The sequence below is a fragment of the Paramormyrops kingsleyae genome, chromosome 7, assembly GCF_048594095.1.
Source record: "Paramormyrops kingsleyae isolate MSU_618 chromosome 7, PKINGS_0.4, whole genome shotgun sequence".
Lineage (NCBI taxonomy): Eukaryota > Metazoa > Chordata > Actinopteri > Osteoglossiformes > Mormyridae > Paramormyrops > Paramormyrops kingsleyae.
Genome location: NC_132803.1, coordinates 25,443,078 through 25,470,967, shown reverse-complemented (window position 1 = coordinate 25,470,967; position 27,890 = coordinate 25,443,078). Strand labels below are relative to the sequence as shown.

Below are 27,890 nucleotides of genomic sequence, written 5' to 3'. Positions count from 1 at the left end.
TACTATCTGTGGCAATATTATCTTTATTCTTGTAACTAAATATAGAAACAAACCGTGACCTGTTATTCATAAAAATCACTACCAGATTTTCTAAATATCGAGATATCAACTAAATGGTTGTATCCCTCTGCAAGGATGCCATTACATGCCTACACACTCCAAGACGTCATTTTCCATATGTGTTTTCACTATAATTTCCCTTTACCTTCCTATTTGTGATTCTATCATTAGCCACTAGGTGTCAACGCAAACCCATCATTCATACTCTATTACACATAGCCCTCGATTTACGGTAATTCGGTTTACGTTTGTTCCCCATATAATTTTGATAGCAGAATTTGGATTTACAGAGTGATTTCCTTGATATAATGTATTGAAAATTGTATAAACCTTATTGTATCCTAGACGGGTAAATATTATTGTATTGTGTTACATTGTATCATACATAAATATCCGGGAATCAACTAGACCTATGCCGTTCAGTTCCGAGAAACCTTCTTTCGCCATCTACTGGTGTAATGATATAAAGCGGTCTGAAGGAGTCTGTAGGGCAATATAATAGAAATACACAATATTTTGAATTGTATGTGAAAGGGACCCCAACAGCGGGATTTTGTGGTTGGCTGGAAACATTTTATATACATTTTCTTTTTTTATCATGTATTATATTGCAAAGATTTTTGGATTTCAAAATTCATAACGCAAATAAAGGGAAGGCTGTATTATCATTATATGAGTTTAAGATTTGCATTATAAACATTGCACCTGGACCTGATGAGAACAGGTTGTTGACTGGAAGATCTCATGGACAGACCTCTGATGGATAGAACCACACCACATGGAGTTGCTGGTCCAGGCAGTTTATGAAGTCCTCCCCAGCCCTTCCAGCCTGCACTATTGGGGGGGGTAGTTGAGACACCCCAGTGCCCTCTTTGCTATGGAAGGAGGCCCTGAAACATATCTTGAGCAGCTGTCCAAAGGCCCTGGGAGAAGGTTGATATTGCAGGCAGCATGACCAGGTACATCAGACCATCTGCAGTACCATTACCACCTGCCAGAGGTCCAAACCCTAAAAGCTAGGTGTCAGGGTCGGTGCTCATTTGGCCCTGCCCCTTTTGTTTCGTTCCTGTTTGGCCAGCAGGTGTCGCTGGCCATCCTGGTCCCTTTGTCTTGCAGCCTTTAGCCCCTGGTGTGTTCACCTGGTCCTCAGGCCACTATGTAGCTCAATGGGTTGAGTGAGTGACTATAAAGCTGTCATTCCTCTAGTTGTGGGTTCTGGGCTGGCTTGAGGTTTGCCTCACATTTTGTTTAATTTAGGGGGTTTTATTTTGTCCTTCACTTTTGGTTTTTCCGTAGTGTCTGTTATGGTTTCTTTGTGTTCCTGTTCGGTTTACTCTCTGTGTGCCCTGTTTTATTATGATTCTGCCTGGTCTTTATGTTTGCTTCCTGGTTTAATTCTGTTCTTGTAATTATGTTCCTAGTCTTCCTCAGTGTTAGCCCTCAGTGTTTCAGGTTTCTTAGTTTCTGTGCTTGTTATTTGTAATTTACTCCACCTGTTGCTTGTTGTTCTGTACCATTGCTGATTGGTTATTTTTTGTCAAGTTCTATACCTGCCCCTTGTTAGCCTTTATTAACTGTGTATTTAAGTGCCTGTTCTGATTCTGTTCTGTAATCAGTCATTGCATATGTTAATGTGTGTTGTTGCTTTGCCCCCGTGTTCCCTGTGTCGAGCTGGTCCTTATAGGTGTTACTTTGTTTCTTTAAATTTGTCCCTTATTTTACCTGCTTGTTTTTTGACCCATCGTAGGTCCTTTATTTTATGCTTTTCCTGGTGTGTTCAGTTTAACACCATTGTCTTGGATCTGCTCTGTGGATCATCATTTTTTCCCTGCCTGCATCATGCCCTGCTGTGACACCAGGAATTGCTTCATCAGACCCAGAGAGAAGCCTGCAGCACTATCCATAGCACCATCGGGGCTTCTGAACATGCTACAGGATTGGCAGCTGATGGTAGACTTGGGCAGGCAACATAAAGTTCCCTCAGCATGTTGCCAAGATGACTCTCAGACCTGACATCTTACTGGTAGCAGAACTGACAGAGAGCGTGGTCATATGGCAGCGCACCATGCCAGGGGACGAGCATGCTGAGGAGGCCTTTGATAACGTGATTGCTGATGTGTCCTAGCTCAGTAGCTGGATCACAGAAAAAGCCATTTATTCCATTAATGAATCTGCGTATGCTTTGAAAATGGTTAAAAAATATAAAAGCATTTAATAAATGCTAGTGGTTTGATTTTGTATACAAAAATAAAATTGATCTAGATGGAAAAATTATGTTGGATAGTGTTTTACGTTAACATGCGTAAAATCCGTCTCAGAGTTTTTCCTAGAACTTTCCCAAACCCAGAGCGTTTTCTTGTGCGCCCAGAGAACTACACACCCCAGAATTCCTCCTTTCGCGTGTCCCGATCGTGTCAGCCAATTGGAGCAAACGTCACATTCCTACATTCCGGCTCTACGTGGGTCACGAGCGCAGCCCTTTTTCTCTCTCCAGCACGTTTGCGGTCCGATGACATTGCAATGAGGGATTTAAAACAATCGTAGAATTCCTGATTCATTGTCAGTCTGAGCCGATTCACTGGGTGAGCGTTTACATTTTTATATTCAGCTGGAGTCTGGGAGAATTTCATCGGGTGGGAGTGCCTTCGCCGGTTCTCGGTGTTTAGTATGTGTCGCTAGTTAGCTCGTTAGCAGGCTAGGATGCCTTTGCCTGGATTTTAGGCAACTTGTAATTTCGCTTCACTACCTTATGGTCTGGGTGTATTTAGCTTGCTCTAAGATGGCTAAGAGGATCGATGGCTTAGCCGGCTGCATTCCCCCGTTTAGAAAGAGAGATCGGTGAAACAGTGTGCATTGATGATAAACGAAATAATTTGTAACTAGCTAGTTATGACTTTGCATGTTGACATTAATTTGATCGGGCAGTTCAGCCTTGCTTCTGTTTGATATGGAAGACCCCAGCTGCACAATAAATCTACTATAAGTAGGTAGCTGAGAAATAACTAATGTCTGTCATGCAGTGATTTTTTTAAGCTTACATTTTTTTATGACGTACTGACTGCTTTGTTTGTCATGTCGCAGCACAGGATTAAGAGTTTGTTAGCTAGATAAGTAGCCTGTTAGCTAGCGGTAGCCACGGTTGCATCACCTTTAACTATTCAGATACAGGACAAAATAAAGGGCGTGGGAGCGGTGCAGGGCAGACCGGAGGGCGATACGGGCGTGCAGGATCATCTTCGGCGCATCTGTAACGCGGACGGATTGGAAACACGTAGCAAATGAGAGTAACAGCAACATTTCCCTCGTGTAATATTAAAGTACTCGTCCTTTGAATTCATAGGGAGCTAGTTGCGTTTCCAGATGCCAGTTAGTTGTGTCATTTGTGCCAGGCCATAGCATAGGGCCATTGACTAAGATGTGTCGCCTGTGCATACATGCCTTTTGTGGAAAAGATCGCGTATAAACGGGGAATGCAGTCAGTCAGGTGGCTAGATGGCTGAGAAGCAGCTAACAATGGCTTTACTTCACATAGCAGCAGGCAGTCAAGACAAAGCTGACATCATATGCAAAGGCGAGCGTATCAGTAAATATCCAAGGAGCTGATGCTATTACCATTTGTATTAATTGATTACACTGAGTATTTCATTGGAAATTGTAGTTTTGCTGTACATTATTATTTTCTACCATCTTAATTTTCCAGATATTTACCCGAGATGCTCTTTTTTATAGTTGGGAAATAGTCGTTTTAAGGCTTTTCTTGTCGCTCGGTAATTTGATTTAAAAACATTTAACCTGTATGCCAAAGACAGTATACCATTATTAGGATATGTCCTCGAAATTGCATGGCAGACTAAGTGGACAGGATGTTGCTGTGAAAACGGAACAGCATTTTTAGTTATCTGAAATAATCAATATCTTTTAAGGGAAAATCACATTTTAACGCTGGAAATCTATGGAGTGTAAAATGCGCAAATGAATAATACTCTGCTGACGGTCTGAATTTTTCTTATTCCATTATCAACATTATATTGCTGCTTGTCTTTGACTTCTGAACGATTCTTATTGCGATGTTTATATTTAATATGGATATTTCCCATGTAATAGCATGGCTGATGGCAGACATCCTCGCCATGTATGCAATCACATTTTATTACTGTAATTTGCACGCCAGCAAGTACAGTAAGTTTAGGTGTCAATTACCGATACTCTGAACGTGATAGCAACTTGTGAAATAATCATATTTTGAACATAAAATGTCAACACATTTGCCTGTATTTAAGCTGCGCCACTAGTGCAGCTGTATCATTAATTTTAATTATTTAATAGAAACTCAGCCAGAATAGCTGGAGCGCTACTTTTGCTCCTTATGTCGCGTAATGTTACATAATAACAGTAATAAAAATATGGACGCATAGCATAAGTATGTCATGATGTGTCTACTACAGGCATTTCCTGATTTGTTGGTATTGTATAATGTTTGTAGAATATCTTAATTAAAATGCAGATCATTGTTAAATCTGTGGCTGATTTGATCCAGTTCCCCTATAGGGTCATTATACTAGTACCTGCTTGGGTAACCAGGCATTGATTGAAAGCTCACTGAAAACCCACCCACCACTGAGAAGTCTCCTGAACTGTCAATTGGCTAGATTTTCCATTAGTTAATCATATTTTTCAAGGTTTTTTTTTGTTTTTGTTTTTTTTTTTATGTTATTTAGTTATTTCACAAATGATTTTGCAGCATCTTCTGCTACAGTTACGTACTTGTCTTGGTTATGCTCATCAGTAACTTTTTATAGTATGTTGCTGTGTATGTATTGTCACTGGTATTGCACTGACAGTGTAAAGGCCACTGAATTGGATCCCATCAATGTATAGCTGGGGGGGAGGGGTGGTCCGTGTGGGACAATGGGGTGGCTTTGTACATCAGGCACATTTAGAATAACTGTGCCGTGCTCAAAACGTGTCCCTACAAAATCTCATCCTTACAAAATTCAGCGGCAGGTCAAGCTGAGAATACAGTTTGCCTATTGTCATCCTCAGCCCTTTAAGCGAGGGTGTAATCACAGCTAATGCCTCTGGAATCTTCCTGTGTTCCAGTGCCAGCCCATGTTTTGGTGCAGCCCTTGCATCTCTTTGGAAGCCGTATTTTGTGGTTGTGTGTGATGACAGCATACCGTTTGTCATTACTCAGGGTGACACCCACTGCATTAAAATATCTGTACATGACAACTCAGACAGACAGGGTTAATTCTACAGATTGAAATATTCATAAATGCAAAAAGTAGTTTATTTTTTCATTCTCTGTTATGTTTGTGAAATAAAGAATACACTGTAGTATTATTTTAAGGATATGGTGTGTATCACTGGATTTCTGGCACTCACAAAAGCATACTGCCATGTTCCTTTTGAGGGTCAGGCAGGTGGGATTGCATCAATGGTGTCAGTAGCTGAGATCTGGACAGTGAACTAATATGCAAAGTTAGTTTTTACTTTTATATTGTCATGCGAAGAGCTCTAATTGCGTCAGTTGGCATGCAGTCAGCATTAATCATGCCCATATACCACTCAAAGTCCCAGCAGAGCTGCTGGTACCATCTTCTAATACTGCATTTGTCTTATTCTCTGCTTTTTAGTATAACATTAGTGAAGCTGCCAAACAACAGCACGATTTTGGAGTATTCGATATACACAATTCCGCATGAGGTCCTTTGCGGCCGCTCGTCTTACACAACTGCAGGAAGAGTCCCCGTAGCTAATGAAATATCTTGTGATGGCGTGAACAGCTGATGTAATCAAAGAAGCGCATTGGTGGACATAATAGGTTGTTCTGCAGTGCTGTTCCTACTGCACTGGAAAGTATATTTACTTTTCAAATAAGTGTGTCGAGATTATTGCAATCATTCTTCAGCTATTGATGGTGCCGATTATTGTCATCTGTAAGATAAAGAACAGACCGGTGTTGCTGAATGCATTGTTGTGATTATTATTAATAATTCATAGCTTTGAATCCCAGCAGACCAAACATTACTCTGTATGATATTGTTTCAGTTATTAATTATATACTGCATCATTCATATACTTGGTAGGGCAGTAATATTATATAGCTCATGCATAATAATCACCAGGTTTTCGGTACTATATGTACATTTATTTATGCCCACAATTTAAGCAGATTAGTAGTGCGCTTAAAATATTAATGAGGCATTATATGACACTCAACAGTTAGTAATCAGTATAAATTCGCCATATCCTTATGTTTAATAAACCCGTCAGACTTTAAACTGCAAAAAGTACCACCACACCACCAACATCTTTATACCTTGTTTATCCCCAAGAGCTACTCTTTTAAAAATGTCCTGGCTGCTGAGCTGTCCCTTTCTTCACTGCCATATCACACTAAAGTGTACCAAACCAGAGTATACACCAAAACAATATTATGTGGTGTGCACTGCTAGCCGAATTTAAAAAACATAACGATACTCCAAGTTTATACAGGTTACTAACTCTTGGGTTTCACAAAACGCATCTCATTAATATTTTAGCCATACTACTCCATTTAACAAATTGTGCCTGTATATAAACGTCTGCATAGTGCCGAAAAGCTGGTGTCCAGCCAAATGTTTTGCCCGTCATCCGAAGCCCTGGTGATTATTGCGCATGCGCAATGTAATAGGAATGTGATATCGCTCAGCCCTAATACTCGTACATAGCGTTTCATGCATTTCTAAGGAACTTAGTAACCACATGCTTCTGTCTGTGTGCATCACTGACCTTTAAGCTTAGGTTGACTACTTTTGGATCTGGTAAAATCCTATGCACCCCAAGCAAGCAAGGACAGGGCCCTCAAACTTGAAAACTGTTGCAGAATCGCTGGATATATGGCTGACCATGTGCTCTGACCCCAAACTAAAGTCTCACCTGTGTATGTCTGTGTGTCTCATATAGAAGAAGATGCCAGTACAGTTCCGATAAGTACTTTTGAGGAAAAAACAAGATGTAAAAGACTTAAAATCCCGATAGTATACAGTACTATGCTACACTGATCTATTTTTGTTTGTTTAAAGCAATTTTTCACTGAGATACTAAGGACGTCTACTGAGATGTCCTGCCTGATTCCTGATTCAGAGAGAGAGATTGTGATAATTGTGCAGTATACTGCATGCTCTTTAATTATTTGTCCAGAGGGGGTGCATCTGCAAAAACGTACAGCACTTCAAGTTTAATTTATCACTTAAAATCAAGACACCCCGAACATCATGCAGAGTACGAGAAAGACACGGCGGCGGCTACGGCAACAGCAGCAGCGAAAAGGAAAGTAGCTCCTCCCAGTCCTAGGACACCCACTCCATCTGTGGCTGACTTCTTAGAAAAGGCAAAAAAGTATTTTTGCTTTTTGATTTATTTCTCTGAAAAGCAACACAAAATAGTAAAAAGCAAATTTTTACTATTTAATTATTGTAATGGTGAAAAAATTGGCAAAATAAATGGAAAAAAATGCGAAACACCGCGTTCGGTATTCGGCCTTCGGCCAAGCATTTCATTATTATTCGGCTTCGGCTTCGGCCAAGAATTTCATTTCGGTGCATCCCTAGTTTGTGTATTTTTCTTTAAATTTTAGGTGTATTTTGAGCCATGAAGGTTTGCTTGACAGACTATCTGGATGTTATATAACTGCATGGTTATACATTTAAATACTGCTGAACATGAGAAAAGCAAACGATCATATAAGTAGTTAACAAACTGTCTTCTACAGTTCTACAGTCCTTCTCCACTCTATCACTCAGCAACGTATAACAGCCTAACTCTGTGTGTGACTCAGTCTAGCTGCAATGCACACAGTCTAACTCTGTGTGTGACTCAGCCTAACTGCACTGCACAGTGCCTAACTGTGTACGTGACTCAGCCTAACTGCAATGCACACAGCCTAACTGTGTACGTGACTCAGCCTAACTGCCGTGCACTCTGCCTAACTGTGTACGTGACTCAGCCTAACTGCCGTGCACACTGCCTAACTGTGTACGTGACTCAGCCTAACTGCCGTGCACACTGCCTAACTGTGTACGTGACTCAGCCTAACTGCCGTGCACACTGCCTAACTGTGTACGTGACTCAGCCTAACTGCCGTGCACACTGCCTAACTGTGTACGTGACTCAGCCTAACTGCCGTGCACAATGCCTAACTGTGTACGTGACTCAGCCTAACTGCCGTGCACAATGCCTAACTGTGTACGTGACTCAGCCTAACTGCCGTGCACGCTGCCTAACTGTGTACGTGACTCAGCCTAACTGCCGTGCACAATGCCTAACTGTGTACGTGACTCAGCCTAACTGCCGTGCACACTGCCTAACTGTTTACGTGACTCAATCGAAGTTAGCAGGTTTGTTGTGGGAAGCGAGTCTCTCCTGGCGTGACCCCCTTTCACATACAAAACCCGTCAATGTATCAGGTAAAAACAACATGGAATAGGTAACAAATTTTCATTCCCATCTAGTCTTCCATAATGGTAAAGTAACGGGTGAAGCGCCCCGTCCCCCAACGGGGTTGTCTGTTATGGTTTCGCATTCACACTGGAGCCGTGTCAGAAAGTTACCGCTAATGTTACTATGGTTGCTTCAATAGTAGTATGCCTAAAATATTGATTGTTGCAAATTAGTAGGTAGATTAGTAATAAATTGTGAATGTAAGTTAATGTCCATATAGTACCGAAAAGCTGGCGCCGTCATCTGTATGGGTAAAATGGGCTAAGAAAATGGGTTTACAAATTTGGACTTTTTAGTGTAAGCTAAAATTCCTTTCAGGTGGATGCAACACTTGACATTTCTAAACTATTGAGGTATGACCACCGGACAATCAAAGATTTTGATGCAAATAGCCATTGTAGTTGCAAAAAACATAAGGAGAAGAAAAAGTGCAAATTAATTCTTTTCAAGTCTCTTGCAGTAAAACATGAATCTGCTAGGAACCAATTATCCTCCAGTGACATGTTGCAGAACTGTAACCTGCCTCATTATAATACCTTGCTACATTATGAGCGTTATTGTACACTTTGGGACAAATATAGAGGTAGCTCAATCTGCTTAAAATTTTAACCATATCTTATGTACATGAGGTAGAACATTGTGGTGAAAATCACAAGCATCAATGTCTTGTGGACCCCCCCTTAAGGGGTGCCTACTGGTATGGGCTGCTGTCATTATGGTTGAGCTAGCTGGACATTTTTGGGTTGAAGATGGACTGAAAAATCAGCTTCCTGACGTACTGCCATGGTCTGCAAGGTTACTCTCTTCTTCCTGTACCACTGTATGAAGTCAAAGGCCATGAAGTTTATGTAGGACAATGATCCATCACAGGCATCCAAGCACTCCACTGCTTACCTGACCAGCAAATGGTCCGAAAGATGGCCGAATAATGACCCGGCCCCCCTTGTCACCTGAAAGTCCTGGTTGAGAACATGTGGGTCCTTCTCAAATATGAGATTTACAGTGAGGGACGACAATACACCTCTTTGATCATGAACAGATGTAGAAACTGACAGACAGTGTGGATGGAAGCAGTGGTGGATTAACTAGTTCAGGACCCTCTAGGCTACACTCTGTGGGTCCCTCTTCTGCCCCTCGTATTATAATGACTATATAATAATTTCTACGAAGTCACAGAAAATGTGATCGCTCTCATTTGATACAGCGTCACATCGGAGGAACAACAAACCCGCAAGCTTACACTTCCACATGAGTCACATGCAGCAACCAGAAATGGCTTAACAGAGACCTCATTGAATAAACACATCTCAGTAGCAGTAACCTTAAAACATTACACTCTGATCCAGTGCATGTCAACTGCATCCACAATCTGCGCTCAATACACAACTACCATAGATAGCAAAGACCATAGATAACTGTACAGAGAGGGGCAAATTCCACAAGAATACAAAAACAAGTTCTTACTATCCTTCGTGCTTTCCTGGCATGAAATTTATTGATCAGGCTTGTAAAATCCATTTTACGGAGGAAACAGACTATGCATACCAGAAAATACACAACTGTGTAAAAAAGATCCCCAAAAGGGAGGCATTTAGAATTGGTCTCTCCATTTAGTTTTAACCAATCACCAACTTGCAAACAAGCAAATAGCCAATGAAGGATCAATTTTAAAAATAGTAATTGATCAATCAATCAATTAATTAATTAGTGACTAAGTTTTGTAACTGCAAATTGTAAAAAATGAAATAATGGTTTCGATATTGGTATTGGTGAGTCATCCCTAGTTAGAACGCAAATTATTATAATCAAACCTGGTTATATGTAGACATTCATACAATTAATAAACACACTTGAAGAAAGTAACAAAACATTGTTATATGAGCAGAAATCATAAAAGTAATGCCTAAAACCAAGCAATGTGTCTATGTAACTTCAAATGAAAGTTTTGCTTTTCCTATTGTAGACTTTACCATAAGCAGTAAAACCTTACAGCCTCACACACAGCGACTCATTCTTGTTGGAATGAGTAGTGGTAGCTAATATGTTTGCCCACAATTGCTGGTAAACGATGCTGATTGAAAGGTTTAGCTAGTCTATCGGAAACAAACCTATTTACCCAGAAATCAAGCCTTCTTTAAACAGCATTTTTTCTGATTAAAGGCAGACATTAAATGAAATTTTTATCTGCTGAACTGATCTTCCATCTATCCATGCACCAACCAGTTCTCCAGTTGAAGATTGTGGTGTCAATTTGTCTGTCTGTCTGTCTGTCGGTCGGTCACAGTGATTACAGTGTCAGGTTTTCTAGATGAAGTAAAAAAGACAAAAACCAAAATGTCAATGCTAGGAAAATTTAAAAAATATTCCTTCACATGAGAAGCTGGTCAAGTATTGCTGAAAAACAGTTGGTAATTAGTACATATAAATGCACATGTATACAATTTATAACAATAATTGGAGGGAGGACAAAAATACACAGTACTGTAGATCCATTAACTCATTAGGTTATACGAGTGAATTTTAGGATTTAAAGCTTGTTACATAGATGTTAGACATGGATATCGGTATGGAAAACTCAGTTGCAATTTTTTCTTAAACACCCATGCTGTAAGGTTGACCAGCCAATTATATTATTAGTTCATGTTAAACTCAGTCTGATAGCTAGATGTAAACAAAAAAAAGGAAAACATGACTGGACACAACTTTATGTTGCATTTCTCTCTCTGTCCTAGACTTGTCTGGTCCTAGGTAATATGGTATACTGTGGTAATTTTAAATCTTAGTAATAAAATTTGCCGTGCACATTGGGGGCAGGGGAGTCCCGTGATAACAATTGTTCATAATAGCATTGCTTTCGAAATCCGTCAAAATACACTTTACTGCGGTATGAAGAAGTAGATACTGCCCAACCGTACTCTGTCATATAAAATCAGCTTTTTGTTGTTTTTTCTTCTACCTAAACAGCTGAATTGTCACGACTCTGTTCGGGATACGTACTTCGAAGATGGATGGAGAAACTGTTTTAGCGTAGTTTGCAGGGCTGTGGAGTCGGTAGATAAATGCTCCGACTCTGACTCCTCAGTTTCTAAATCTTCCGACTCCGACTCCCAGACTCCGACTCCTCTGTATGTATATACTATGCTAATGTATTTTCTACATCCATTGAAGGAAAGGAAGGCAACATACATGTCATTTCACCACAGAACTACTGGCTAGGAAGCCAACACTCTACTATAATGCCAGATTAAAGACAAACACAATGAAAACAAGGTTTGAAGGGTAGCGCATAGCGAAGGGGAGCCGACGGAGCTGAGAACACACCAGATGATTTTTCAGGAGTTTGACGCGTGATGACTCGTTGAACGGCCGAAAAATCGGCAGTGCATCTGTAAATGTATGGGGGGCTTTAGGCTAGGTTCACAGTTCCCTGTAACAGTGGAACACGACACAATGGAAAGCGGTGCCGCACCTTACCTGTGCATTACATCCCATATAGTGACGCATACAGTCAATGAAAAGCATGCTTCATGGTTACTTGACATGTTCGTTGTGTGGTAACATTATGCACTGCATGCATTGGGCTTTATTCTTACAGCAGAGAAGTAGTTCATTATGACTGTTTGTGAATTGGGACATTTCAACTTACTTTTTTAATTCCCATTTAAATTTAGTAGGAGTCGGAGTCGGTTAACTTTTTGCTGACTCCGACTCCAGGTACCCAAAATTGTCTCCGACTCCGACTCTGACTCCACAGCCCTGGTAGTTTGTTATAGAGCCATCAGTGGCTGCCTATCTCTGACTTTGCCTGAAAATGCAATTTCATTACTAGGGTTGACCCAAAATTTAAAGCCTATAATATAAAGGAAAGCATGTGTATGGCACCTCCCTGAGTGATAGAGGCATTCAGATTTCTTTCAATGAGGGGTTTGTGAAAAATTTTGTGGTTCTGAGTGTACCTTACCTATTTGCGTTGCACGTTACACAGAAAACTTAATTTCTTGTGGGCACAGACTAAATCACTCACATCGTACTGGTCTAAAAACCTGGGTGTACTGCTGCCAGTCTCACCCTGGCTGTAAAGTGTGCTGGTGCACACTCTGGCCTAGCTGTGTTCAGCAATTAATGCACGTCACACAGGGAGGCACCACACAGGAGAGGATGGGTCCTAATTTAGTGGTCTAGTGGTGTGCCTGACGTCATTTACAGTCTCCTTAAAGATCTGGTCTGCTTGTTAGCATCTCAGAACTCCGATTTCTGTCCTGTTCCAAATGCTGTTGAACGTCTGATTTCCTGCCTGAGAATCTTATTATCAGATACTGATTGTTGCCGGTGGGTTCATTGTAGAAATGAACAAGCAATGAGAATATTTTTGGCTCAGGTTTTGTCAAAGGTGTTTCTCTGCTGGGTAATGGGATAAGACTTTCATTCATGATTTATTAACCGTCAGAGAGACAAAGTGTGGCTGTATCCGGCACATTCTGTCAAGGGCAGAGACTGCAGGGACTGAGGGATTCGATTCCACTGTTTTGCTGCAGTCACGTTTGCGTTACAGTGGTGGCCCTGGTTGGATCGACGCAACTAAAAATCAAAAGAAGTGGTCACTACATGAAATAATGCTTGAAACTATTGACTGTCATATCAATAAGACAATTTATGGTGAAGCAGCCAATGGTGATGGACAAGATTTATATGTAAACCCAAGAGCAATGTTGCACTCCTAGCTGATCTTTGTTCTTACAGCTCGGACACATGCTTTAAGCTGAGATTCAATTTCAATTTCAATTTCAATTTCAAAAAACTTTATTTGTCCCTGAGGGGCAATTTAAAAGGCATAGAGGAGCAATGCACACAAATAACAGTAGTAACATTAAACGCAACCGATGACACACAGACACACAATAAACTATGAACATAATAAATGACTAAAAGTACAGAGGCAATAGTATGCATGATGGAGAAAGTGGGGGGGGAAAAAAAAGTGAGAGACTCAGATCTGAGGAGGTCTGGATTGTAGGGGGGAGGGGCAGATGGGAGTGTGAGGTGATAATGGTGGGTTTGGGAGGGTGTCAGGAGTTCAAAAGAAGGACAGCTTTAGGAACAAAGGTGGCCCTCCTCCTCTGTGTCCTGCAACCAGGACAACGGAGCCGGCGTTTGGAGGGGAGCCACTCAAAGGCAGAGTTCAGCAGGTGTGAAGGGTCTTTAATGGTTTAGAGTGCTAGCCTGTGTGTCTGCTGGTCACAGATGTGTGATAAGGATCTCAAGGGCAGACCAATAATCTTAGAACACACGTTGACAGTGCTCTGTAGCCGATTTCTGTGCTGCGTGCTGGTGGAATGGAACCAGCAGATGATGGAGAATGAGATGACATTCTCTATGAAGGAGTAGTAAAAGGACCGTAAAATGTCTTTCCTGACTCCAAAGGAATTCAGTTTCCTAAGGAGGTATTGCCGCTGATGACACTTCCTGAGAATCTCCTCTGTGTTGGAGGAGAATTTCAGCAGATGGTCAAAGATGGTGCCCAGATATTTATACTCCTGGACTAGCTCCACTGGTTTACCATGGATGAAGGTGGTAACTGCCGCAGCCAGGTCCCTCTGTTTGTTGGTGTAAGTCACCACCATCTCCTTGGTTTTACTGACGTTTAGTTCCAGACATGAGGTGTCACACCAGTCCACAAACTTCTGCAGAGCCTGACCATGGTTGTGTGAGGGGCCTGACAGCAGAGTCAGGAGGACTGTGTCGTCAGCGTACTTCACCAGATGGCAGTTGGGCTGTGTGGTTCTGCAGTCATCCGTGTATAAGATGAAGAGCAGAGGAGACAGCACGCATCCTTGTGGTGACCCGGTAGAGGTATAACGAAGGTCAGAGAGAGTATTGTTTACCAGAACTCTCTGTGATCTGTTGGTCAGAAAGTCCAATATCCACAGGATTAACTGATTGTCCAGATGAAAGTTGAATGAGAGTTTAGCAGCCAGGATGTGGGGTTGTAGAGTGTTGAAAGCTGAGGAAAAGTCAGCAAACAAGAGTCTAACTGATGAGTTAGGCTGCTCCAGATGTTTATGCATGGTGTCTATAATGAATGATTTTGCGTCTTCAACACCTCTGTCTGTGCGATATGCAAATTGAAGAGGGTCCATATGCGGGTTAGTTGTTCTGAAGATGTGCTGTTTTACGACCCTCTCCATGGCTTTCATCACTAGAGAGGTGAGAGCCACGGGCCGAAGATCATTCAGAGCTTTGGTTATACTTTTTTTGGGAATGGGGATGACTGTGGAATGTTTCCAGAGGCGGGGTACTATGCCGCTGTCCGTAGAGCTCTGGAACAAGGTCTGGAATACGCCACCTAGTTGCTGAGCACAGTGCCGCAGGACTCCACTGCAGATGTGGTCAGGGCCGGGTGCGCTTCTCTCTGTGGACGTAGTGAATGCCCTTAAGAGGACTAGAGTGTTGAAGATGAGTGCGGAGTTGTCTGATTTAAGTGAGGATCTTAAACTGTTTCCCTTACCTTAAACTGTTTCAAACAGCCACTCACCATAGAAGAAAATCACATAGGGAGGTAAACGGATGAGTTTAAACTGCTTGTAGCTGTGAAGAGAAGGAAGATGTGTTTCACGATCTGAGGAAGAAGGTTATGCGCATGTTTTGGAGAAGTTTCACGCTGTTGGAGTGAAGCACAGAATTAGCGTTCATGCTCTGTAACTGGGACGGATTACGAGTGATGACTGCTTTTTTTCTCCCCTCTGAAACTACATTGATACCTTTGCGCTGTTCTTTAGTATTGTGACGAAATGTCGCATTGGATTGAATCTTGGCGAGGGCCACGCGGTAGCATGGGACCCGGGTTCGAGTCTCTGCTCTGTCTCTGGGTTCTCTGGTTTCCCCCCACAATCCAAAAACATGCTGATGTTATTTAAAATTGCCAAATTGTAGATAGGCTTGGATGTGTGCGTCCCCTGTGGTAGGTCAGCATGCCTTGCACCTATATAATATTTCCAGGACGGCCTCCGGGCCCTGCGACCTTGCATAGGAAATGCTGATATGGAAAATGGACGAATGAATATTGGCTGGTATTGCTTACGCTGGAGAGGCTGCCTTTAGTGGAATAAATGTCTTATTTTTGATTGTGAAAGCAGGAGTGAATCAGTTCATTCGTATGAGAATAATGAAAGTTGAAATGGTTGCTTGGGATAAGAGAGTTCACCAGTTAACAGGTGAATATGCTCTGTCTGCTGCCTGCAGCGCATGCCAAGCCTCCGTATGTACATTAGGAAGATGGTTGCCGCAACTGCAAATCTTCTTTGGCTTCCCAGCTCTCAGTTGGTGATTATAAAGAGGATTAGCAACTGGCCCTTTCAGACACAAACTGTCAGCCAGCTGTCATGTGATCAGCTGCACCAATATGCATGCCTGAGGAGTACATACTGGGTTATCTGATCAGTAAAGTTCTAACTAAGGCTAAAATATGTGGTCGGCCTACATATAAGGGCATCAGGTACCGTATCGTACCAGAGTTAAATTCAAAGCAGTTTGTTTTAGGTCAGGGTTTAAATGGTTAAAATCTTTACTACTAGCACAAATGTTTCTGTGTTATTAATTCATCTACCTGTGTTTTTATGTGTTGATTTTTATTTTTGCAATGTTTGTCTGGCTGCTAATATCACAAATAACTTGCAGCCATGAAATGAATGCATCCCTTACCTGTCTGATGCCTTCTGACGTGCTTGTTCCCAGCTAACTCTCTGTCCTCTCCCCGTAGGTCACATCTCGTGCCAGCCTCCCCACCCCCTCCCCCCTCCCGGGTGCCAGCGGCAGGTTGCTATGGAGAACTCCTCGGTGGCGTCTGCGTCCTCGGAGGCTGGCAGCACGCGCTCCCAGGAGATCGAGGAGCTAGAGCGCTTTATCGACAGCTACGTGCTGGAATACCAGGTTCAGGGCCTGCTGAGCGACAAGACCGAGGCGGATGTGGATGGGGAGAAGGCCCAGTCTCATGTGTCACAGGTGGGTGTAAGCTTGCGACTCATTCACTCTCCCAGAAAGGGTTTGATTACCTAGTCTCATGTGTCACAGGTGGATGTGAGCTCATGACCTGTTTGCATACCCCGTAAAGGTTTGATCACTCATCTAATTTACAGTAGAATTTGAGGTCAAAATCCACTCACTCTTGCAGTAAGGTTTTGATTGCTTATCCAGTTTTCAGGTTGGTGTGAGCTCAAGACCCACTCACTCATACAGCAAAGGTTTGATTATTCACTCAGTTTTCGGGTGGGTATAAGTTCAAGATCCACTCATTTACCCAGTAAGGGTTTGATTACTCACCTAGTCCCATGTGTTGCAGGTTGGGTGTGAGCTCATGACCCATTCCCTCACCCGTTAAGGGTTGATTACTCATCCAGTTTACAGGTGGATGTGAGCTCAAGACGCACTCACTCATTTAGTAAGGGTTTAATTACTCATTCAATTTTCAGGTGGGTGTGAGCTTGCAACCCACTCACTAGCCCAGTAAGGGTTTCATTGCTTAGCTCAAATTTGGTCTGTAACTTGAACTGAACATAGAGGGAATGTGTGACATACAGCTTGAATGGAGTGTTGTGTGGCTCTATGCCTGTGATCAGATGGTTGTTGGTTCAAATCCCATGGTTGACAGTGATTTTATTGTTGGGCACTTGAGCAAGGCCCTTAATGCCAGTTAGTCCAGGGACTGTCTGATCTTCACTTCTATGTTGCATTGGACAAAAACATCTGATAAATCTGTAAGAACTACGAACATGCAGCCTTTGAGTTAATAACAGAGATAGCTGATAGCACTGAATCCACAGCAGGCATTCCTTAGTCAGAGGTTAAGCCTCTGTGTCTGTGATCAGAAGGTCGCCATTTTAAGCCCGGCCTCAGCAGAATAGTCACATCTGTGAGCCCTAGAGCAAGACCCTTAACCCCCAACTCCACGGGGCCCCTGCAGGCGGCTGCCCTTCGTTGCCAAGCTCGCCCCCACCTATATATGTATCTATGTGTCATGGGGAGCAAAATGGGGTAGGGTGGGAAGAGAATTTCCCCATGGATCAATAACGTTTCATTTCAGTTTTCATTTCAAATTTTTAAAGATGCCTTTATCCTCGGTGGCATATGCAGCTTTTGGGGAGAAGCTGTGTGTTTGTGCTCCGTGGTGGAAAATGGGTAGAGCTGCTAGGAGGGAAGAAGGTGCAACACTGCCCCAGACGATATGGGATGTGCCAATTTGGGATGTGCCGATTTGGGATGTGGCAAAGAATTGAACCTGCAGTGGAGTCCAGCCTTACAGACATGCATATTGTGATATTTTTCTTAATAATGTCCAGAAGTTGTCAAAAATGCCCCATGACCATAATACACAGGGTTTCCGATGTAATGGGGTTTAATTGGAAGCTCAGCCTAGCTGCACTTACACGTGGTCGACTTCCTTACAGCATGAATGTTTGCAACGTGCTATTTGCCTGTCTTGGACAAAATTGTCTGATAAATATGTAAATGTAATAGCTGGAAGAATCTTTACTGTTTTATGAAATGCATGTTGGATAATAAAAATAGCTACAGGTTATTCATACAGATAACCAGTTTGTGAGACTTTGTTCCAACTGGTATGGTGACCGGAACCAGACAGACTGGACTGAGACAGATGAGTTAAATATGGCAAAGAGGCCTCAGTATCCATCAGTGGGTCGAATCTATTGAAAGGTTTATTCATTCCGAGACAGCTGTTCTGCTTCTATTTTAGGGGATTTTTTTTATTTGGACTGCTGGAAACTGTGTGTGTTCTTAAATAATTATCGCTGAATTAAGGCATTATGATGTTTTGATGATCCTTATGGGAGGGGGAGTGAGCAGGGTGGGGGTGTGTTTTTAATAGTGCCACCTGCCTGCCAGCCCTAGAATCGTTGTAAATATTTTATTTTGCCAGCCAGTAATCTCGACTAGGCTTTTTTTTTGTGCTCATGCTTTTTAGACGCTTGAATTTCCTCCCTCAATTCCCTTGTCTGCACTTTTTGCTTTCTTGTGGCACTGACCTCATCCTCGTCCCACCCTGCCCTCAGCCTGGTGCCCTCAGCCTGGTGCCCTCAGTCTGGTGCCCTCAAAGTCTCCCTGCCACGTGGCTCTGTTGTGGTTCCTCACAGATGTGTTTGAGACAAGCCTCTCAATGCTGTAGTGAATAGTTATACCTCTTAAACCCGACAATGGCTGGAATGTTCTAACAGGTTAATGATACACAATTCCTACAATGAAACTGGCTGCTATGCTGTTTGTTTTTTTTTTTTGTTTTTTTTTTTTTAAGAATGTGCCCTGAGTAGTGACGACAGGAACATGTGACATGTCTACACTCGAAAACCAGGTTGTCTGCATAGTTTCTCATGGTATATCTTGATGGTAGTCTTGTTTTTGACAAACATCAAATCAAAAAAGCCGTACTGTTTTTAAATATGTTATTTTCTTGCATTTATTTTGACCGCCTGGTCTCTGACATCTGTATCTCCCTGAAGAATTCACACAAGTGTGTGCCTGTGTACTGCACATTCTCCCCTTTGAAAGTCTGGTAGTTTGTAATTAGTAATTCACATAAATCCCAGGTTTATTATTCTGTGATGGCTTTAAGTCTGATTTATTAGTATGTGTGTTGGAACTAGCATAGCCAAGATCTCAGCCAAGACTGATTAATACTGTGTTTAAAGCATAAAATTATACCACAATTACACCAGAATAAACCCGCATTTAGAAACGACCTATTATGTTGTCCTTAAATTACTGTTTGTATAATTAATTAAACTATTAATATTGCTACACACTATAATTTGTAAAGTCAACTTGGATGAAATATCAAAATGTTTGACACTGCTTATTATCATAATGCAGGGGTAACCTTTACAAATTGTAGGGATTTATATGATATGTGAATTACGGAAATAAATACTTACTTTGGCTCTTGTATTAAAAAAAAATAAAAAAATGCTTTTTTGTGGTTTTTTTTTTCCCCCAAGTTGATTTTTTACACAGAATCCGGTTTGGGCTGCTCTTTCCAAATTGTTGTAAATGACAAGAAGCCTAACTTATCTGTCACTGTCACCCCCTCCCCCCCCACCTCCCCATTTCTCACAGTGGACTGAATACTGCAGTGACAAGATAGATGGGAGCTGGTCGTCGTCTCGAGGGAGGGGATCTACCAAGCCAGTAAGTCCCATTGCTGTGTCCGGGTCGCTGCCCACAGAGCAGATGGCGGGAGATGACCGCCTCCCCTTCATGCCTGCATGCAACTTTCTGAAGATTTCCGTTCTATACCTAACACCACAGGAATCACTCTCATCAGTAGTCCTAACACCACAGGAATCACTCTCATCAGTAGTAAACTTAATGTCTGCATGGACTGTTCATATACTGAACATGAAATAAAGTATAAATATATTATTAATATTTTATGTATGTAAACATGTATCTGTGAGTGTGTGTATTCCTAAAAGCAGGTGACTAGCAGGAAACTCATTCGAATCAGCTAACATAAATGTTATTAGAAAGCATTCAGTTTGGAAGATGTTTCATTTTATCTCAAAATAAGTTCTGATTTCAAGTGACAGACTAAACGTGTTAGTTGCCTTTCTATCCATTGTGAGCTTGCCCTTGGCTTTGCATTTGACTGGTTGCTAGGAGACCAAACTCCCATACAGTCTGGAATGATACTGGCCAGGGCTGGCAAAGCCCTAATTACTGTCTCCCGTCACCCTCAGGGCAGTTAATCATTCAGGCTGTACGAGTCTCCATTCCGACCCGCTGTTTCCCCTGTTTGTTTGGAGGCTTGTGTTTACTGTGGACCGGCTTAGCGCCGCACATACAGGAAGTGTCTTCCCAAGTCCCGCCCCTTCCTGTCACCTGTGTGCTGGCAGCGCTCTGGGCGTGTGAGGCCTCCTCTCGCGTCTCACCCAGCCACATTCCTCCGATTCCTCTACGGATTTTGTTGTTGACGTGCCACTGGGATGGAGAGCTTCCTCGGCTGTTTATTAAAACCCCTGTTAAAAACTCTTTATCAAGACTGCTGAGCTCATTTGGCAACAAAAAATCAAGCTGGAACATTTTATGCTATATAAACATTGTTTGATAAGCAACCAATACAAACTGGTGTCTCTTCTGATACTGAAGGAATGTATTTACGAGTGTCAAATTGAAAGAGATGCAAATGTTGTCTGGTGACCCAGGTGATGAATAATGTAATGCGTCCTTCAGCCTCTCAGGCAGTGCTGTCCTGACACGCCCCATTTCAAAGCTTGTTTGTGTCCTAATTTTATACCGACGTGGTTACATTCTTAAAAACTAAAAGTTTAGTTTTTATAAATTTTACTGATTGGCTGTATTTCTTCTGCTTTTCATACGCCGATTACTTTGATAGCTTTCATCCAGCTTTCTAAATATAATGGCACTAAACCTGCGTTCCTGCTTCCGTCGCATTTCTGCTTCCGTTATGTAGAGGTGATTTGACAACATTGTGAGGTCAGACTGCCACCTGAAGCTCTGGTAAAAGAGAGACAACTTTGTCAGACTGTGGTAATATTTATGTTGTGTTGACAGTTGTGGGGGGGGGTTGTGCACCTGTTTCCTGTGTCCCATGGAAATATAGTTATCAGAAGCCAGCAGGCGGTGCAAAAGGCTGCTTCTAAATCCCGCTGTCTAAAACCGCTCTACTGCTGGGTATTTAATTGAGCATTTCACTATACCGATTCCCCATTCGTGAAAGTGCGATGTCCGAAATTTCCCTTAACCTGGAGAATCAGTGTTCAGAATGTCTTTTTCCTGAGTGCTATTTTCAGCTGTGTAAGCTTCTGTTTTTGTTCTGCTTGCCTTACTTCTCTTTCCCCTCCATGTGATTATATTCTGAGTTTTTTAATGAATTGGTTTACTATTGATTACCTTCTTCCACTGAATTAGGGATGCACGATATTGGATTTTTGCAACTAAGATATAAGACAAGATTCCTTTTATCATCATTACACAGAGTACAATGAAATTGAGTATATTTGAGTAACAAATATCACTTCAAAATAGAAAAATGGTAAAGCTACAAATTAAACTGATTGAAAGTACTAAAAAGAAAATGTTATGCAAATATAAAACATGCTAGTATATTTTTGTGGTTATGTATACAAATAGAACGTGTATTGTTGTAATCTAAACAGCAGCTGAGGTACTGCCCTATCGGATATTGCAAAATGAGGTCCAGGTTACTGTACAAACATGCAAACAGAAGCATAGATGTAAACATGAAAACGAAAGTTGGTGCAGTGTTCTGTAGACGCAGTAATTGTTGTGGTGTTGATGGTCCGTATTTCAATATTTTCAAGCTAATTTTGGCAGCTACTGATACCATTACATAAACACATATTTGTCTTTATGCCGTTCAGTGGCAGTGTTAATAAATGAGTATTGTTTTACCCCTTGTCACATTACTGTTACTTTAGAAGCATTGCAAATAGCATGTTATCTGTTTCAGAAAATACTTTAAAATACTTCCATACAGCTGACATGAAACTTGTTGCATTACGGTGTTGGCCTGGCTCATCGGTAGAAATTTTCGTTTCAGCCGATGTCGATAATGAACTATTTAAGCTTTTGTTGCCCGATACCGATGCCGTGCCAATATCATGGTGCGTCCCCAGTTTTTATGCTTTGTCATTTATTTCTGTAGTCTTCATAAACACAGAATACAGTATTTCACTTTCACTTTCTTCATAAACACAGAATATAGTGTATTTCACTTTCACTGTCTTCATAAACACAGAATACAGTATTTCACTTTCACTTTCTTCATAAACACAGAATACAGTGTCGCTGGCATGGTAGCTCAGCAGGTAGCACTGTTTTGTCACACCTCCAGGGTCGGGAGGCGTTTGTGTGGAGCTCGCATGCTTTCTCCATGTTACACGATTTTCCTCCTGCAATCCAGAGACACGCACTTAGGTTAACTGGCGCCGCTGTATTGCCTGTCATGTATAACTGTGTATGGCTGTCATTTCATCCTGGCTGCACGCTGGACTTACACCCTCTGCTGCCCAGAATAGGCTCCTAGACCTGTAGAATTTTCTTTCGTCACTAGTTACAGATTTAACCACTATTTCTGCAAATCACAAAATGCCCTTCTTAGTCTGCATGTTTTTTGGGGTTCAATCTGTTGATATGAAATGGGCAGGTTCCCCCCCCCCCCCATAATATATAATGAGAACAGTGTTTCTGATTTACTATGGAACAGTCCTGGGTCATATACAGAGTGAGGAGTGTGTCTGATTGGTCTCTCTCCATGGAGTGTGTCTGATTGGTCTCTCTCCATGGAGTGTGTCTGATTGGTCTCTCTCTGCTAGCACTGCTTTTTCCAGTCCTCTGTGCATGACTTTGCATTGATATTGTCTGGAGCAGGGGTGTCAAACTCCAGTCCTGGGGGGCCGGAGCCCTGTGTAGCTTAGTTCTTTCCCTGTTCCACCATAAATGATTCAGCTCTAGAGCTGTGTGGTAATTAGCACGAGGAGTTGAATCAGGTGTGTTAAATGAGGGGTAACCCAAAACTGTGCAGGGCTCCGGCCCCCCCAGGACTGGAGTTTGACACCTGAGGTCTAGACGTTTTTATGTACAGGTCATGATCTGGATAGCTAAACAGCGCAGGATTTACACACAGGAAAAGTTCCTGGTTTACAGTAGATCCCAGGACAGGTGATGAGTTAATTCCTTCACTTCACCTTCTCATTGTCCATAATATACATTGGCAGTGTCTTTCCTCTTGTGGCCCCTAAATGTAACCCGGGGCCCTGATACCCAGTCACACATTCTGTTGTGACCCTTCCCATGACCCATTGCTGTTTTGTTTTCCGCTGTGTTTCCGCTGTGCTGAAACCAAAACACCCGTCCTTTTGGTTGATGTTCCTCTCCACCATTCTGTTAAAGCAACTCTACTCCTCTGCACAAGTAACGTGACTATTCTGTCTGTCCGTCTTTATGGAGCATTGTTCTATTGATATTTGAATTGTAATCTTGAGCCCTGATTAAACGTTACTTAAGTATTTACATTTTTATTTAATTAACATAAAAATAGCTAATGGTCTGTTCATATCTATTAATAAATATTAAAAAGCACAATACAGAACAAGAACCACCACATTGATTTATTAAATGCTTAATTTGGAATTAAATGTATTTTTTTTACATATCTTATATAACAATATACACTTTTTTCTGGTTAAAATGTCTTGGTTTGAAGCAAACTGTAATAGACCGAAAATTGGGAGCAAACCTTTTGTGGTGACGTGGGCATTTTTGTTCTGTCATCTGTTCAGAAATCGATCTTTTCCGATAGTGGAAGCTGTAGCTCAGTTTTAGATAGAGGCATAAAGATGCATTGAGAGAGCTCAGTTTCACCAAGTAGCTCCGACGCTAATTCGACACGCTAATTCAACCAAAACAGGGCTGACGATGACCGATCACTCACCGGCACAATGGGTAATCATCACCTCTAACAGATGTCCTGACAGCTTCCCACGGATACACAATATTTTGCTTAACATATCGATATTGGCCGATATTCATTAAAAATCAATATAGCTGCGTTGGTCGGATGTATCAGTCTTGGCCGATTTATTTAAACTTTACCAATATTCAAAATTAGCAGCAGCAGACCAAAATACACAACTGCTAAAACAATGGAGATGAGAGCACTGGATGGTCAGACATTTTCCGTATTGGAGGAAGAGGGATTTCATCAGCTCATTCACCACTTAGAAGAGATCATCAAGTACCAGCCCACAAAATGTTTATAATTCATTATTTGGCTTAAACTTGGTCGACTTTTGTTTTCCTCAGAGTATAAAACAGCGTACCGTCCTGTGTGTATAGGTGTGTGTGTGTGTGTGTATTCCACCTCTAGTTGGCCTAGGTGAAAGTAGGCAGTTATGTATAAATAACATTATGTTTCTTTTGTACAGTTCACTACTTGGCTTTTTGACAGTTTGCACTGGCTTTTTCTCACGGTTTAATAATAATGAAAACGAATGTTCGGAGATTCTGCTTTCTTTGTATTCCATTAACTTTGTGTAATTAAGTTCTCATGGTCCATATTTGTGAATTCTTTTCAGTGAAGTAAAAGGTTTGAATTTTGGCAATGAAAATAATTGATTAATCGATTCAAGAAAATGAAAGATTTCTAATGTATCGAATTGTTCCCTGAAGATTCATAACTGAATCGAATTGGGGCAGATGGTTTACACTCCTATGTTCAGAAGATAATGTTGCATTTTTAGATACTGATTTTTTGGGGCAAAGACAGGAGGACATTGTAACTGAATCCACCAGAGCGGCATCTGACATGTTATGGAATCCTGTTGGCTTGCCGGTTTATAATACGTAATGTAAATGTTCATTTTTTGCATCTTGGTTGTGAATCAGGCCTGTGGTTTGTACAGGGCATTATGATTGTGATGATTATGCTATGCGGGCAGTGTGGAGCTCAGCAGGTCGGCTCTCTGTGCCTGTGTTCAGAATGTCTCCGGCCCAAATCCCATGTTTACCTTAGTGGACACATCTCTGGTGGCCTTTTGATCAAGGCCCTTAACACTCCAAAACAACACTCCAGGGGACCTGGGTGGACAGCTGACACTGCTCTGACCCCAAGCTTCACTCTTGCCTCTATATCTTAGAAAGGTGAGCAGGATGGGACATGAGAAAATGAGCACTCTGCATTGTAGCTGTTCTCATGCTTGTATAAATGGCAGTTAAAGCTTCCCTTGTTTGACGTGACGCGCGTATCGTGTGCAAGGCAGGACGGGGTCGCTGAGCGGCCGACCTTTGCCCTCCAGTGCCATGCTGGCTTACCTTTACCTTCCTGGATAAACACACCTGCTCCCTAGACACTGCCAAGCCGCGCCCCGCTTATGTGGCACCCCCCCTCCGCAAACAGGCCTCCTCCCCCGTCGCTGGTGTGCCCAGTGCCTTTCAAGGAAGTGAGCCATCCGAAGGGCTTTCCTGTTTTCCCCCTATCCTCCGCTCTACCATGGCCCAGTCAGAGCGTCAGGTAAACCATTTGGGGGTGGGGGGGGGGGTGCTCCTGGCGTGTTCAGCTGCCGCTACACTCCGCTGTGTGTTACTGTGTTACTGCCGCTTTCCTGTTTTATCGCTGGATACGTGCGGTGCTTTTGTCACGCAGGTCACTGTGTCTACGGCTCGGGTTTCAGGTCACGGCAGAGCCGTTACCACGTCTGCTGTCCTGACGCCCTGCCGATTACGGGCTGCTCGCGTCTGTGTTCCGTTTGTAAGGAAGTGACATAATCCCACCGAGGGTACAAATACGCTTGTTTATTTAACAGACGCTTTTGTCCGAAGCGAGGACCAGAGCACAGGGTTAGATGGTGACCCAGGAGCAATTGGGGTTAAGGGCCTCGCTTTACAGCCCAACGGTGATATAACTCTGCCCGTAACGGGATTTGAACCAACGGCCTTCCAATCACCAGTACAGAGCCCTAACTTGCAGGTCCGCACATCACCCCCAGTTAGTAGTAGCAGTTACACTGTTTCACCTGCTGGTTTCTTGTTTAGGATGTCTATCATTTGTCGAAACCATAACGCTGTCTTTCAGTAAAAATGCTTTGCCCTTTGTTTTGTATGTGAATGCAGATGCATGCAGTTTTTAAAAAGCTGAATTACATTTGGATTAATTTTAATCTATGGAAAAAATTATAAAAGTTATGGCCTGAGGTTCTAGGTTAATTTTCTTTTTTTGGGTGGTGGGTGTCTGAAATTGTGAAGAAGCTTAACAGGTGATGGACTACGCTGGTATTTCTGTACTGCTGAGTTTGTGTAAGCCGCAGTTTCAGTAAAACACTCTGTTTGAAATCCAAATTGCCTATGCTGAGCTCATTGAACAGCTGGAATGGAACTCTATGTCATGAGCAATATAGCTGAATTTTTAAATTTTTTACTATCTTAATATGCACTGTTTTAAAGCTTCTTTGTCCTGTTAAATAAGGTGAATTTGTTCAGTCTGTTTTCATTTGCTTTGTTATGGTAACTTGATAAGTCCCTATAGGCTGATTGAAATTTCTCATAATATGATGGTTAATTATAGACTTCCTGCTGAATAACTGAATAACATTGTGTGCCGGGTTCATATAACTTGCTAATTAAATTGTTAGTGCTCTACGACTTTTCATTTGTTTGTTTGTTCGTTTGTTCTTTCTCTTGATTTATTTATAACTGTGTTGTTTCAGGATGACTGGGAGCACAGCAGCAATGGCAGCACTGGATCACGACCCAGTTCAGGGTCCCGGCCCGGGTCTGGATCTAGGTCAGGCAGTCGAGGGCGGAGCAATCAATTCCGAGGCCCTGCAAAGGTAATACATGGCAAATCCGGCACAGTCATCCTCAGCTGAAATTCTACTCTGTCTGCGTTGCCTAGTACTGATACCTGTCTGTAAACAGCCTGTACTGGGATTCAGATGCTTGCAGATTTTAAAGTGAATATTTTAAATGCTGCAGTGTCCTGGTGGGAGAGAACTCATTAGACTGTCATTATTGTTGAGAGTCTCATTGAGTTTGATGCTCATTCTTCTTCTAATCTGTTCCTTTCTGAATGTTTCTTCCTTGTTTATTTTCAAATTAACGTATCTTGATATAAGAAACCTGTAGTTTTACCAGAAGGCAGCTTAATAGCTTGATCCAAGGTACTTCTGTGCAGCTGATTTCTCTTACCTTTAGAACAGCAGAGTGGCAACTTGTGCTGCTGTGTGCCTGACAGGAGCGTGAGCCGCAGTACAGCCGTTACTATGCTCTCTGCCTCCTGCCACATACATACTGTGGAACCCTTTGTTCAAATGGTGCTATTGATACCATTGTCAGACACAGTTAGTTGCCTTATTGAGCAGCTGACGTCACGCACACAAACACATAGACACAGGCGCGCACACAAACACATAGACACAGGCGCGCACACATAGACACAGGCGCGCGCAAACACACACACACACATAGACACAGGCGCGCGCGCGCACACACACATGGACACAAGCGCACACACACAAACACATAGACACAGGCACACGCACACACACATGGACACAAGCGCGCACACACACACACATACACATAGACACAGGCGCGCACACATAGACACAGGCACACGCACACACACACATGGACACAAGCGCGCACACACACACACATACACATAGACACAGGCGCGCACACATAGACACAGGCGCACGCACACACACATGGACACAAGCGCGCACACACACACAAACACATAGACACAGGCACACGCGCACACACACATGGACACAAGCGCGCACAAACACATAGACACA

The 27,890-nt window shown here is 42.3% G+C and overlaps 1 protein-coding gene across 3 annotated transcripts in view; it reads left to right on the top strand.

The window, feature by feature from the left end:
• The first annotated feature begins 2,518 nt into the window (after nt 1–2,518).
• The window catches only part of ctif (CBP80/20-dependent translation initiation factor), an 80,919-nt gene continuing 55,547 nt past the window's right edge, over nt 2,519–27,890 (top strand). For 2 of the 3 annotated variants that reach the window (XM_023792072.2, XM_023792071.2), the window contains exons 1-4: nt 2,519–2,642; nt 16,301–16,542; nt 19,666–19,737; nt 26,796–26,918. In XM_023792072.2, the coding sequence (XP_023647840.2) occupies nt 16,363–16,542; nt 19,666–19,737; nt 26,796–26,918 (375 nt within the window). In that variant the 5' untranslated portion in view covers nt 2,519–2,642; nt 16,301–16,362. Of the gene's footprint in view, nt 2,643–16,300; nt 16,543–19,665; nt 19,738–25,512; nt 25,604–26,795; nt 26,919–27,890 lie in introns of those variants that run through there. The other variant, XM_023792073.2, reaches the window with a different exon arrangement.